This window comes from Phocoena sinus, chromosome 11 (assembly GCF_008692025.1).
Source record: "Phocoena sinus isolate mPhoSin1 chromosome 11, mPhoSin1.pri, whole genome shotgun sequence".
In the NCBI taxonomy this organism is placed as follows: domain Eukaryota; kingdom Metazoa; phylum Chordata; class Mammalia; order Artiodactyla; family Phocoenidae; genus Phocoena; species Phocoena sinus.
The window spans coordinates 75886931-75902264 of record NC_045773.1 but is presented as its reverse complement, the minus strand read 5'-3'; the positions used below and the strand labels follow the sequence as shown (position 1 = coordinate 75902264).

The following is a 15334-nucleotide window of genomic DNA, read 5'->3' as shown; positions in this document are numbered from 1 at the left end:
AACTTTCAGTGGGGGCCCTCTGTATTGTGGAATCAGGAAGTTTGATTCTTATTTCCATCATAGTCTTCGCTGCAAAGAAAGCCACAGAGCTGCAGCAGGCCCTCTTTTCACCATGGAGCTGGTCACATCCAGAAGCCCCACCTGTTTGGTGCCTAGAATAAAAGCATAGGGCACTGCTGACACATGGGCCTGACTCAATGTCTGAACCCAGTGAATCCTGGGAACCCCGCAGTGAAGGAGGGTAAACTTCATGAGCTCAGTTGACTCAGAAAATTTGCTTTGGTATTAAATTGTTTTCTGTATTAGAGAAATCCTCTGTCCAGATGATCACTTGGAGTATATTGAAAAGAATTTTGAACCAACTCTTTTAGGTTTCCCCTAAAAATACCAGGTACAGTTTGTCTTCTTAACCTGCATTGAACTGGGAGCAAGCTCTCCGTCATATGGCGAGTGGACGCCCAGGATTGGAACAGACAGTTAGAATCTTTTGTTCCTCCTTTTAGCTAAACATCTCCTACTTAGGGAGCCCTGGAAACTTTCTGTATCTGCAGTGTAGGCTGAGGGTTGATGGAATGTTTTTGGTGCCAAGGGCCATGGTCTGTTTTTAATTCATATTAAGATCACTGAATCCCTCAACCATCATTTTGTAATTGATAATAACTGTTGATAGAGCTCCTACAAAATAGCATACAGAGTGCCATCCCTCTTACAATATCATAAAACATTTCTCATAATAAAGCTTATGAGCTAGACAGTCCTATTTCATAACTGAAAAAGGAGGCTCAGAGAACCTGAGTAACTTTTAAAAAATCACACTGGTTTTAAGTGGCCAAATCAGCATTCAAACCCAAGTTCTTCAGACTTTAAAGCCAAGCTGCTCTTGTCAGCCACATGGCCTGTGATGCCGAAGTGGTTTTGCATCACCTTCCCGGCAACCAGGTCACGGGACCTGTAGTATGTATTGTAGGTCTTTCCTCTGAAGAATGGGGAGGGTATCTCAGTCCATTTCTTAACAGTTTGTAAGAGCAGCTTTGGAAGAATTCTCTCTACTAATGTTTTATAGTTTGAAAAGAAGGGTAGTGATTTGTTGAAAGAAAAAATATATTGATTGTCAAATTATGAGAAATCGGGCTGCTGAAACTTGGCACTCTTTTGGAAAACTCAGAAGCAAATTGAAACCAGCCTAAAACAGGATTGCAATTTTGATTAGAAGCCTTGTCTCCAGACTCCATGAAATAGGGCTAGGTGATATAAGAACTGACACAGTGAAGAGGGATATTTATGTGTGGCTAGGAGAAGCAGCAATCATGTTTACGTAGTGAAGGCAGTTAAACTCCCAAAGGCTGGAATGTGGGTCGGCCCACTTAAAATTGGCCTAATTTTGAAGAGTGAATTTGCAGTGATGATTACTTTCATTATAATGAGACTGTCTTAATATTTTTCTCTCTTGCCTAAAAATCTAAGTAAATCAATTGTCAAACCTTCTAGGATTATGCATCATATATATGCTTTTACCCACCATAACTTTCTACCATCTAACTTATTCAGGTTACCATGTGTTCCAAACCAAAAAAGGGATATGCAATCTTAAAGATTTTAGTTTGTGAATATTATTAATGAAAAAGCCTCATATAGGTATAAAACTAAAAACACATGCATGTAAGTGTTCCATGAATTATCTCTAAGTTGTATCTGCCTTACTGAAACTGGAGTCTACCGTCATTAGACAGGACTTACTCTCTCGCTTAATATACGTAACTTTGTGAGTCACTTTTTTCCTACATCCAACAAGCATTTGTAAGTGACTGCAAACGTACTTTAATATTAGCCTTAAACAAAAACAACCAGAAAGGCAACAAACAACCAGAAAATAAAAGTGGAAGTTTATTTTCTAAATCTTTGAAGATTTTTGGATAATCTTTTGCAGTAGGTTAAATTATCAAGCAAAAAAAAAAAAACCACAACGCACTTTGCTTTTGAGTTAATTTTTCATTCAGGCATTTTAAAAGTTTAATTCTTACTTTCTTGGCTTTATCGAAAGGCTTTCAGTTATTTTAGTATCTTTGAGGCTGAATAGCTTGGTAGTAGTAAAGAACAATTATATGGATCTCATTAGAATGTATATCACACACAGTATTTTCAAAGCTTGTCTGTCCTTTTAGATATTAAAAAGAAAAGGTAATTTAGTGAAGATAAAATGGACTTAAGCAAGTGCTGTATTCTTTACCTGGCATCTTACTGACATAGTTCAATAATTATCCCTCACTGTGGCTTTGCAGTAGTTGTGTTTCAAATGAAGGACAGAGATGGGAGGGGGAGGGGAGGAAAAGGAGGGGAAAAGGTCAGAGAGGAGGGGAGAAAGAGTGAAAAAAGAAAGAGAGCAGGAGAAAGAGAGAGACAGGAGTCGGGGGAGAAAGGAGATGGATGGAGAAAGAGGAGGGAGGATGTTCATAGAAGCCAATGAGATATTAAGATCTGGTTCATCTTCAGTAGAGAAACAAGGGTGTCACCTTCGTTTTATCAAAGTATTAAGACACAGGTAACCTCACCCACAACTGCAAATAAAAGCTATGCCATTGATTTCTTCTTTTACAGTATGTCAGTTTCTCTACATTTCCTTGAGATATGTGTCCCAAATTAGTTTCCTTTAGCTGGAAAAAGGTCCCACCTTCATTTCCTAACTTCACTGAAATTGGAAGTCTAGTTGGAGTTATAAAACAAATAACAATGGAAAAAGACAACACATATTAATTATCAGAAGAGGCCCCTTTGAATGAAAATTTGATACAATCTTGGAAAGCAAAGAAAAATAGAAGTTAGAAAAATGGAGTTCATAAATGGCAACACTGTTTTCAAACTGCCTAAATTAATGGCCTATCTCCTGGAAGTTTTAATCAGTCTCATAATCCAGACCTCTGTGATTACAATTATCTAGATAATTTAAGAAAGAAAGAAATCAGCTTTTGCCTATCGTGATGTTTTATGCATCACAAATCCTCAAAAATTATTTTTCATTTGATTGGTCAAATAATTTGGCCTTTGTTTTCAGATTAAAGAAAAACCGCATGGGAAGGAAAGGTATAAAGACAAAAGTTAAAAAGAACCTCATGAGGACCTTTTCAGAACTCAAGTTCAGAAGAAGGAAAATGACATTGAGCTACAAAGGTCTCCATGATCTTTTTTTTCTGAGAAGAAAACACCATTTAGCCAAGGGCAAGGTCAGATCAGCTGGAGAGTTGAGTGTGTGTTAGTGTTTTACCCTACCCTTAGAAGCTGGGAATCTACTGTTACTCTAAGTCGAATACTATCCTTCATTATGTCTCGATGCGCAAAACCACGGTCCTTCATGAGGAAGAATGAACCACTGAAACTCAAGTTTACTTGGAAGCCACAATGCAGACTGCTTAGAACTTGAGCCTGGGACTAAGGGAGTCTTGATTCTTGGCCTTCCCTCCTCTCCCAACTGCCTGTTTGAGTGAAATTTGATTCAAAGTCTTACCTAATTTATCCCTCTCACTCCTATCTAGACTTTATTCAGTTCTCTTAACACACTTATTTTTATTATTTTTGTTGATGAGTCAATAGGCTTTTTAAAAAGGTAATATAAAATAGCCTGATTAACCAAAGAGGCAGACATGACCTATAATTTTATACTGAATAAGAGCCAGTGTTAAAATGTTGATAATTTCCTTTGAATATTTATATGTGCATAATTAGTTTTACGTGGTTGAGTTCATGCTATATGTATATAATTTTGCAGCCCTCAGCAGTTACGATTCTTCAGCAGTGTCTCCTGAGTTCTAATGCTCTATGCAGCTTTATTTTCTTGTCATCTAAAAGGCTTTTGTTTCTGTACAAAGTTATAAACTCTTCCAAGGAAGAGACCTTATCTTCCATTTATTTGTCCTTACCTTGCTTTCTACACATAGACTAACAATTTGCCTTCCTAGGCACTCAGCAACGAAGACCCAATGCAGCCAAAAATAAATAAAAATCAAATCTTAAAAAAAAAAAGCTTAGCTGCCAAATCCTGGTTAAAAAAAAAAAAAAAGAACAGTGTGTATTCTATAAAATCTGAAAAATCGTTTTTTGGATGCTCATTCAATCAGTTAGTTAAGTTTTGGATTAGATAATGCTGTGAGGAAGGCAAAAAAAAAAAAAGATCCCATGGCCCTTCTCTAGTGTCCATCTCCATCCCCAAGGCACACCTAAAGTTTATTTTTCACATTGCAGTCAAAGAGAGCTTTTGAACAAACAAATCTCCATACTCATTACCTGTACCCATCTCTGCATCACCCTTTCTTGCCCCCACTGTATATTCCAATCATTATCAAAGTCCCAGGAGCACAGTATGCTTACTCTTCTTTCTTGGCCTTTGCACATGCTGTTCCCTCTGACTGGAAGACCATCCCCCCCATGTTCACCAACCAAATCCCCCATCCTCACTTGGATAATTGTTACTCATGTTTCAGGTCTCATCTTAGATGCTACCTTCTTTGGGAAGCCTTCTTAGTCCCTGCTAGGTTAGTGATTCCATCTCAGTGCTACCTTAACATCTTGGGTTAACCAGCATCATTTATATATATATATATATATATATATATATATATATATATATATATATGAATGCCTGCCTGCTTACTTATCTTCCACCACCTCCCACTGTACCCCAGAGCCTTAGGCTCTTTGAGGATAACAACTATAGCTGTTCACTACTCTATCCTTAATAGCTGGCTGTCATAGAACATGTGTTCGCTGAATATTTCTGGAATATTTCTGGAATGAATGAATGACTCTGCTCTTCTTGCCTATTCCCACCTGTGTGTCATGTCCTTGGGTACCCCACAGACTCACCACACTCCTGCCTGCCATACCCACTCCTTTGATCTTCCCTAACTTTCGCCTTCTTGAGGATGTTTTGAGCTCTACACAGGTTTGCCTCTAGTTTGTTAGTCTGATCAACTGTTCCACTTAGAGATGCTAATGGCTCAGGTGTCACATTCCTTATAAAGCATGTGGTCGTAAACTAGTCTTTTTGGGAGTTTCTTAGCCCAAAGCAAAAGCTATAATAGCAGACTTTCAATCCCTCTCCTGAAGGAAGCTTTCTCTATTCCTCAAATGCTCCTGTGAGAGCAATGGCCGCTTCCTTTGTGTAGACCAGCATCAAACTTAAATCTTTAATATGGAATACTTGCCCTGAGTGATCATTGTGCTCGCGTTGTGAAAGACTCATTTAAAACAGTAATATTGCTTTTAATGGAAATTTTTGGGATAGGGTCACTGATACAAGTTACAAAGAAATAAAAAGGTCATTGTTATATGCTTCACATTTAATATAGATATCAACTCTGCTTCCACACATTATGTATATATTTGTGTGAAGATTTTGTATGAGTTGAGGAGAAATTAAATGCATTTATCTTATTATGTGGTAAGTAAACCAGTACAGTGGAGAAGATGAATCCTCCGTGATTCATTCTTCAGATTTCATGAAATAGCGATCTGAAGAAAACATGAATTTTACTATCTAAGAAATAAATGAATTCATCTGGGCTAGTGAGAAATGATTTACATGTAGGTAAAATGGGGCAAAGTCTTGATCTTTTTCCATTTGAGAAAAATTCTCTCTGGAAATTACTCCAAAGAGAAGAAAAAGCTACTGGGTCCAGATTTAAAAGAAGATAAAAAGCTTCTTATTTCTATGGAAATGAACATGGGTCACCTTGCATTTCTCTTTTCTTCTTAATTATTTTTTTTCCTCAGGGCAGATTTCTCTAGCCTACTTTGTAATGTCTAATAACTTTACCATGGACGGATCATTAAATACAGAGCTAATGAAACCTTTAGAGATAATTTAAGCCGAACCTTTTATTTTGGAGATGAACCAGTTGGCAGTCTGAGAAGTCAAGCATTTTGTCCTCTGTCACCCTACTGTAGAGCAGCAGACCTGGAGCTTAAAACCAGTCTGGACCCTGGACCCTGTGTGCTTTCCATCACATTTACAGACAGTTGCTGGGAAATGTGGAAATAATAACTAGATGGCTAAGTAAATAAACAGTTATCATTCCAATATTTAATTTATGACACATTAATAATATCCAACATTTTCTGACTGCTATTCTAAGTGTTTTATATGTATTAACACACTTGATCCTCACAATGCCTTATGATTCTTATTTTAACCAATAATAAAGCTGACGTGCGGAGAGCTAAGGAGACTCCCACAGCTGGTCAGTGTTGACACTGGGCTGTAAGCGTGACAGTAGCCTCTTGAGTCTGTGTACAAAACTGCTACCTTGTACTTCCTTTCATTTAAAGTATATTCACAGATTATTCAAACATATGTGCAGTTGTGTTAAGAACAAGAGCATTGAAGTTATAAACAAGAATGAGGTAATTGGCTCTGCCAGTTAGCTGTGTAACCTTATATTACTTCCTCTGGCAAGGCCCCTGTGCTCTGGATGGTGACCTGAGGTTATTTCAGAATAGCACTTCCTCAGAGAGTGGCCGGGAAAGTTACCCAGGGTAATGCAAATAAAGTTCTTCCGTTCTGGAACTGAGTCTGCCACACGTGTTAAAAATTAATATGCTAGAGTGCTTAATTAAACTTGTAGTCTCATTGACTGAAGCCCTTATTTCATTGCAGCAACACAGAAACCTTACTTTTTTAACCTTCCTCTTTGAAAAAAATAAAAAATACACCCCTGCACTATTCTAGCTTAGTAATGTGACATAAGAAATTTAATTTATTCTTTATTAGGGCATTTTAATGCTTTAAAGTGTTCATTTTGAAAATGCTTTTGATTCTTTTTTTTTTAAACTAAGTACCTTATAGGAACTTGCTTTCGCATTGCTTGTTTCTACTAAACATGAAGCTCTAGAGAGGAAATTCAAGATAGCTGATGATTTTATTTAATCCTACTTTGTGTGTACAGTCGATATTGAGAATAAAACAAAGAGATATGTTAGGAAATAAATACAAGAAATAAATCTTATTTAAACAAGAACAAATTGTACCATTCCTTTAGAAATGTCATTATCTACCATACATAAGTCTTTCTTTTCAGCAATAAAAGACAACTGACCATCTAAAGATTTCCAATATCCTTGCAGTGTTGACCTCATCAAAAATTGATGAGATCAAAAGTATAATTATTCTGGGCAGGAGCCGTGCTGCCAGATTATCTTGCCCAGAAAATCTCTGAATGTCAGCCTAGCACATATATTGAGCAGATATGACACTTTCTCTCCTATAACTTCAAAGCATCATTGAATAATTTTTTTCTCTGCACAATAGTTTATGACATTCATTTCTCTTTCCTCTCCTATCTCTTGGAGAATTTATTCTTTGATCTTAATCTCTAAGAGTTTAATTTCCTTTTCCACTGTGGAGGTGTGGATTGGGTGGGAGTCATTGTAAAAGTTACAGAGTAGTAACCATAAACAAAATAAGACCTAAAGAATATAAGATTTTTTTTTCTGGCATCACTGCTCCTGGAGAGTTGATGTGATGAGGTGCTTCATGGTGGTGAGATAGTATCATGACCTGTAATTCTGTTGATTCACCTTGGAACAATTCACCTACCAGCGACGGCCTGGGCTGACATTTTTTTCATGCTGCATTAAGAACCTGAAATACTGCAGGGAGTTCCTAACTGACCTCCTTCGTTTAGAGTCACCCTGACTCCCTAAATCATTTTCCACAGTGCAATGAGAGAGCACTCCAAAAAGTAAATCTTGTCATTCCCCTGCTTAGAACTCACCAGTGGTTTCCTATTGCAGGACAATAAGTCCAGCTCTTTTAATAAAGCTTCCATGGCCTTTACAGCAGAGGCCCTGCTTCTTTTTGTAGCCTCCAATCCCATCACTTCCTTCAGTTCTTTGAACATCATGTGCCGTTCTTTGCCTCTAGGCCATGATACATGCAAATCCTTTTTCCAGGTACCCCTTAAGTCCCCCTGTCTATTCACTAGCTTATGGCACATGCTTGCTTGTGCAATAAAAGTGGAAGAGGACTTGTACTTCCTATTATTTGAAAAAGGAAATATTTTTAAAGTTATTTATTCACGTAAGTGCAGTTCTGTCTGTCTTTACTCATTTCTGTCATCAAAAAGATTTCTGAGGGGGCTTCCCTGGTGGCACAGTGGTTGAGAGTCCGCCTGCCAATGCAGGGGACACGGGCTCGTGCCCCCGTCCGGGAAGACCCCACATGTCGCGGAGTGGCTGGGCCCATGAGCCCTGGCTGCTGAGCCTGCGTGTACAGAGCCTGTGCTCCGCAGCGGGAGAGGCCACAACAGTGAGAGGCCCGCATACCGCAAAATTTCTGAGGGATTGTTAACAGCAGAACAAAGATTTATGCATCCCTCAGGCCTCATTTGGAGATTATGGTGGATCAAAGAGGGTGCTGATAATGTGTCTGGACAAAAGTCAAAATCTCAAACAAGGCAAAATATAGATTTTTTTAAATGGCTGGTCTACACTGGGTTTAGCTAGCTGCTCACCACCACCACCCCCATTTTGAAATTGTCTAATTTCCATTTCTTACAAAAATGACTTCATAAAAGATAGGCTTTTGTCTCATTATGTGTAAATGAATGTAACAAATCGAATGCATTTCTCTCTCAATCTGCCCTACTCCACGCACCAGGATAAAATAAACAAGGTCTTTGGACATTCGAAAACTCTGTTGAATGAACATCGTGTACAGACCATTGCCCCAGTCAGCCTACTCAGTATAGTCTTGGGAAATACACTTTTATACGTTATTTGTTAGAGATTATTCTCCTGTTTTGTGGTGGAAGAGTTCCTTGGTTCCCAGCCCATAGGTGCTTCTATGTGGGAGAAACAAGGAATGAATATAACATATACTGTAATTATCCTCTGAGCAGAACTTCCCTGGATTTATAAGGAGTCAGGTGGGATTAATGGAGAGAGCACTGAATCATGTGACCCGGCATCATGCACATATAGTCTGCATTTCTCAGTAATTGGATAAGAAAGCCTTGGCTGGTTCATTTCCCCTTGTAGGTTTCAGTTTTTCTCATCTATAAAATGAGTGATATAAGTATCTGAGTATAAATGTTTACATAATATTAAAGACATTTGTCAGCTCTATCATTCTATGAATTGAACCGGCATCATTAACATAAAATGAATTTAAGTCTCTAATTCATATCCTTGGGTCCACTTCTGCTCTCCCTCAATCTATTCACATTGAAGCCAGAGCCTGTTTGGACAGTTCTGAATGAGAGCGCATCATTCCTGCACCTAAAACCTTTCACTGGCTTCTGTTTGCACTAGGAGTAAAATAAGAACTCCTTGCCAGGCCTGCCAGGCCCTGCGTGGCCTATTGCTGGCCAAGCCCTCAGGCCTTGTCTCCTCCGCCTTTTTTCCTGAACTCGGCTGCAGCTGTTCTGGCCTTTCTTCCTGCTCCTTGAGCCCACCACGTTAATTTTCACCTCAAGGCCTTTGCACTACTCCCCCTCTGCCTGGTGCTTTCCTCTATTCTTCTATGGCCAAGTTTACGTCCTCACAGAGGGCTTAGCTCTAGAGGACACTTTGAACACACCATCTAACCTAGACACCTCCTGCCCAGCACTTAGTCCTATTTTATCTTCTCCTACTATTTCTATCTGAAATAATCTTCGTTAATCACTTAATTGCTGCTTTCCTGTCTCCTCTATTAGAATGTGTGCTTATTGAGAGCTGGCAGCTTCCCTATCTTGCTCGCTGGTAATTTCCCTGTGCCTAGAAGAAAGCCTGGTATATAATAAACACTCCATAATATTTGACTCAGTGAATTCACCCTGAGGTGTATTTAACTAATCACAGGTTATTTTTTAGAGACTACTTCCCTAAGTATGGGAAAAGTAAGAGATGGTATAAGTGTCTGGGAACAGTAGGAAGCCAGATGAAGAGAGGTATATGTAGAGATTAGAGGATGGTAGAGAAAAAAACCAATATCCTTTTTTTCAGTCTCTTTTGTCTAGTGTAATCTTAATCCAAAATATGTCAACATCACAGATAGGATTTCAAAGAAGTGGGAACAAGGGTGGAGCTAAAACTTACACCAAGCTTAAACAAAAATAAACAAGCCCAACTGAGGAGCAATTTGACCTGTACTGAAAGAGTGAAAATTATACATCACAGTCTCTCAGTGATAGGGCAGAATTTCCACCTCCTTACTCAAAGCTGCCCCACCTTTCCACCTGCAGCTCACTGGGGGACCCCAGAGAATTTAATCAAGACAGAGCCTTGGGAACCTACAGTCAGAATTTCAGTTTGATTTTTTTATAAGGAAAAAAGATAGGAACATTACAAAGATGCCATGGGGAGTGGGAGAAACCCCAAGCAACGGGGAAAAAACCCTCAAATTCTTATTGAGAAATATATCGTTCATTTAGAGTTAGTCAGGTTGAATTAAATAGAAAGACTTTTTATTTAACATGTAGGGGGAAAATGGGTATATAGAGTGACTATAAAATTTCTTTCTTGCAATTCTTCATGGTCCCTACTAACAATATTTGTACGCTCTGTAAATTTCTCAAGCTTTTTGAGTTTCAACACATTCTTAAGTACTAGGGCAGCTTTGATGCAAATACAAAAAGTACCCCAGGTATAGGTGTCTGGTACTAAGTCCACAGTACTTGTTACACGTGTCTCTTGAGTACACAGCGCCTCACGGTTCTGTGAAAACAACCGTGGTTACCACACAGTTGGGTTTGTTGCCCTTCTGTACTACCTTTCTGTTTCCTTTTCTGACTCTACACTTTTAAATTCTCACGAGATACATGTCATGTCTTGCCTGATGTAGCGAACACATAAGCTGTTCATGGCATACATTTACCTCTGTGCCTGTGTCTCTTCTGGGACCTGATGCACCTTTTCAGAACCAGACTCCATCCTGCAACCTGCCACTGGGTTCGATATTCCATCTGACAAAAATTGCCATTGGAGTACATGACAGATGCGGCAAATTCGGCGATGGCTGTCAGGGATTTCTTTCTGAGTGTTAAGGCACACGGTTGAGAATTACTGCTCTGAATCTGTTTAAGCAGCTCAGTGTCCACCTTTCGTCTTCCTTAAAGAAGAGTGATTGCCCCTCTTATAAACCCTACTCTTATGATCTTGTCTACTCTACTTCACGTGAAATCCTGAAATTGAGATGACTTTTGACAACCCCACCTGAAATCTTAGTCTCATTTGTGGGGTTTGTCCACTGTGCTTTCTGGTCAACCTACAACTGGAGCAGGTATTTAAAGGGAACGTTGTAGTGAGTGAACAGGTGCTCACATTATATTTAGAAAACACGTCAATACTATTAAATTATTTGTAAAAAAAAACCCAGTATTTTCTTCTACTTGTTCTGCAATACACAGCTGTACCCCCAGAGTACAAAGAACAATGGATGTTTGTAATGTTTGTGTGTGTTGTGTGTGTTAGTGTAGGTGTGTGTGTGTTAATGTAGGTGTGTGTGTGTGTGTTAGTATGTGTGTGTGTTAACCCTAGAAAGTTCAGCATGTATTTATTAAACATAATTATTTTAACTTTTGAAAAGTTGTTAACTCATGCCATGCTTCACTTTTGGCTGAAACTGAATGATTAAACTTGATCCTGCATAAAGGAGTTATAATAGATTGTTACAGAAGGAAATGGTGAGAATGAGGGTATGGATGAGATCGAAATAATATGAATGTACATTTTCCTATGCATGTAGCAAGTCTTGTATAACTTCACAACGCTCGTTGCATCCTTTTTAATTCCGATCATTTTGCATGGTATCCCATGGAGCTCCAAAGAGTTGAGTATAAAATCCTAACATGCCACTCCACCCACATCAGTTCCACAGTCGCTGGAGTCTACCTCTGCCTTTTGTGCCCCTTCACTTAGAGTAAGACTCTGTTCTCTGGAATGCACATCCCTCTGGTAACTTCAGCCTCCCCTTTTTCTGTTTTCAAGGATGGGAGGAACAGTTTTATTGGACACCAACTGGGCGGGGTAGTGGAAGTGCCAAACAGCAAGGACCAGCGGGTCAAGTCAGCCAGAGCCATTCAAATCACCTACTACCTCCAGACCTATGGCTCTGCCACCCAAGACCTCATAGGGGAGAAGTGGGAGAATGAGTTCTGTAAGCTTATGAGGAAGCTCCAGGAGGAGCACCGGCACCTCCAGCTATACTCCTTAGCATCCTTCAGCCTCTGGAGAGACTTTCATAAGACCAGCATCCTGGCCAGAAGCCAGGTCCTCGTGAGCCTTGTGCTGATCCTGACCACAGCCACCCTCTCCAGCTCCATGAAGGACTGCTTGCGCGGCAAGCCCTTCCTGGGCCTCCTGGGGGTGCTCACCGTGTGCATCTCCGTCGTCACCGCAGCTGGGATCTTCTTCATCACCGACGGAAAGTACAACTCCACCCTGCTGGGAATCCCGTTCTTTGCCATGGGTAACTATCCATCCTTGTGGTAATCGGCTTCTTGCCGGTTTAGGGCAAGGTAGTACATTTCTTGAATTCTCAGGTGGAAATCTGTTTTAATTTTTGCATTGGTATGTCTGTGATGTTGTGAAATTTTACCTGGGGTGCTGTCTGTTTTACCTGATGAGGCCTTTTTCAGTAAATTTTAGGCTGACCAAGGCACCTCATTTATGCCAGGGACTTTAATGCTGTCCAGTGTTTTTAAAGTACAAACTATTGTAAGCTTCTACTCAGCTTCTTCAAAAATTATAGGTTAAAGATCATGGGGTACGAAGTTAAGGAGGTCCAATACCTGTTTCACACAGATTTTTGTGGTTCATATTAGTGTTGCATCCTCAAACTGATGGTGATGAAGAGTGGATATCGCGGGATGAAAATTCTGAGAGCCACCGATACGTTCTAATTTCAAAGACCTTCATTAGACTTTGTTTATTAATTCATTTCAAAGTTTTTGCAGAGAATATACTCCATTTCCTCACCTCTATTTAAAATTTTTCTGCAACCACTTAAAGATGTGGCCTCTAACTTTTTGGTGTCTGTTGAAAACAATTCATGAGTATCTTCAGTCAAGATTATCCTTTCTTGTACATTTTTCCCAGACATACTTAAACGGTCTAGAAAATGGTATGTGAGTGTGTATGTATGTGTGTATGTGTGTGTGTACGTGCACGCATGCACATGTGTGTGTTTCTTGCAAAAGAGAAGATCAAGTCTGGGAAGAAAAGTGAGTGATGGTTCATCAACAAGACTGATGGCACTTATCAGAATAGAGATGATGACGGTGATTATTTGTGGTGCCACTGAAGAGATCTGTCAGATGTGGTACAATTCCATACATGCAGCAAAGGATAAACTGTGAAAATGGCCTCTAGATGGTGAACTGACACGCACAAGAGAGTCTTCAGCTGTAAAATAATTGCTTTTCCCTTCCCAGGTTAATATCAGCCCTAAATTATAGCTTTATTATTGAGTAAAAAAAGATGTAGGCATGCAGTTAAAGTCTTCCAGGTGATCTGGGCCCTTTTCATTTTGACCTAAACAAACATTTTCGAGAACAACGTTGCAAAGTGGATTTATCTGGAAACCCATCTTCACTGTGGCCCTGTTAGCTCATCTCGGTAAGTCTCAGTTTCCTCTTGTATAAAATGAGGATAAATGAAAAGCCAGTTCCAATTTGACCTCTATGGTACAGCAATATTTCTACTTAAAACTAAATAATAATAACAATGATAATAATAATAAAGCAGCTATGCTCATTATCACTTAAAAAAATAAAATGAGGATAATGATTGGATAATAATGATGAGGATAAAAAATAAGTCAAAGAATTGTTTTCTGAACGTAATAGAATATACCTAAAGGTAATACGACAGGGTAGACACTCAGTATCATCGAGTTTTAGTCGTTAAGCTGGTGTGTTACGTGCAGTGGATTCAGTGATGTATAAGAAACAGCCCTTGGCTTCAAGAAATTGGAAGTCTTTCTTGCATTCTGCATATCATGTTTAAATGCATGTTCATCTTGTTAACAAAAAGTTTTTCTATTTGCTAAAGAAATATATGAAATTTTTTTTCACCAGTGACAAGGATAGGTCTAGATTTGAACCACTTATACTTGTTATGTTTTGTGGGCTCAGTCCTTTAACTTCATAATATAAGATTCATATGAATCATGCAGCATGATTCACAAATGAAACATGGATCATTTGAGATGGACAAATTAGGCACCTTATGGCCAAGAGGGCTTTTTCTAAAACTGGTGGCAATCTAATTAGGTAGTGGAAAGATTTAGCAGGAAAATTCTATAATGTATAGAATTATATTTCATACAAATAAGGAGAAAAATTGTCTCCAGTGATGCTGAATTGTATTCTAGGCTCAGATACTAAATCAGTGGTATTTTCATTCCTTAAAGAAATAATAAGAACACTGAAAGCCACAGTGAGGTAAATGTCCAAACCCTAAAACACACACTTTTCACATTTTCTCCTCTCTCAGTCATCTTTATAATCACAAATCAGCCCTGGACAGGGTCGGTGCAGACTCCAGAAGCCTGGTAAATGGTTACTTTTCAGTATTGCTGCACTTCAAGTTCTTACAATAATCTTAGAAGAACTTTCCTGCTATGTTCTGAAAACATAACAACAGTAGACCTATAAATATATACTTATTTAAGGTATTCGCTCCATCAAGGGGGAGTTGGTTTTGTTGTGTTGTGTTTTGTTTGTAAAATGATCATAATGGTAAAGATACCATGATGGAGAACTAGTGAAATAAAAGGGATATGCCACAGAGCTAGGACATCTGGGTTTCCATCCCAGCTTTTCCACTAACTTTGTATGTTTTGTTGGGCAAGTTAGGTATAGTCCCTTTGTCCCAGTTCTTCATCTATTTTTTAAAATTTATTTGTTTATTTGTTTTTATTTTTGGCTGTGTTGGGTCTTCGTCGCTTGTGCACGGGCTTTCTCTAGTTGTGGTGAGCGGGGGCTACTCTTTGTTGCGGTGTGCGGGCTTCTCATTGTCATGGCTTCTCTTGTTGCAGAGCACAGGCTCTAGGCACGCGGGCATCAGTAGTTGTGGTACGCAGACTCAGTAGTTATGGCTCTCGGGCTCAGGCTCATTAGTTGTGGTGCACGGGCTTAGTTGCTCTGTGGCATGTGGGATCTTCCCCGGCCAGGGATCGAACCCATGTCCGCTGCATTGGCAGGCAGATTCTTAACCACTGCACCACCAGGGAAACCCCAGTTTTTCATCTATTAAATGAAGGATTTGGGCTCTTCAGTCTTAAATTTTGAAGTTCCTACATTATTCGTTTCATTCTTCAACTGAAGTTAGAATTTGATCATTCTTTTGTAAAAACCTTGAA

At 39.2% G+C, this 15334-nt stretch overlaps 1 protein-coding gene across 1 annotated transcript in view; it reads left to right on the top strand.

Annotated features, from left to right (window-relative positions):
• The window catches only part of PTCHD4 (patched domain containing 4), a 171908-nt gene that overhangs the window by 38667 nt on the left and 117907 nt on the right, over positions 1-15334 (top strand). Inside the window, exon 2 of the mRNA XM_032649393.1 lies at positions 11959-12439. Coding sequence (XP_032505284.1) covers positions 11959-12439 — 481 coding nt within the window. The remainder of the gene's footprint in view (positions 1-11958; positions 12440-15334) is intronic.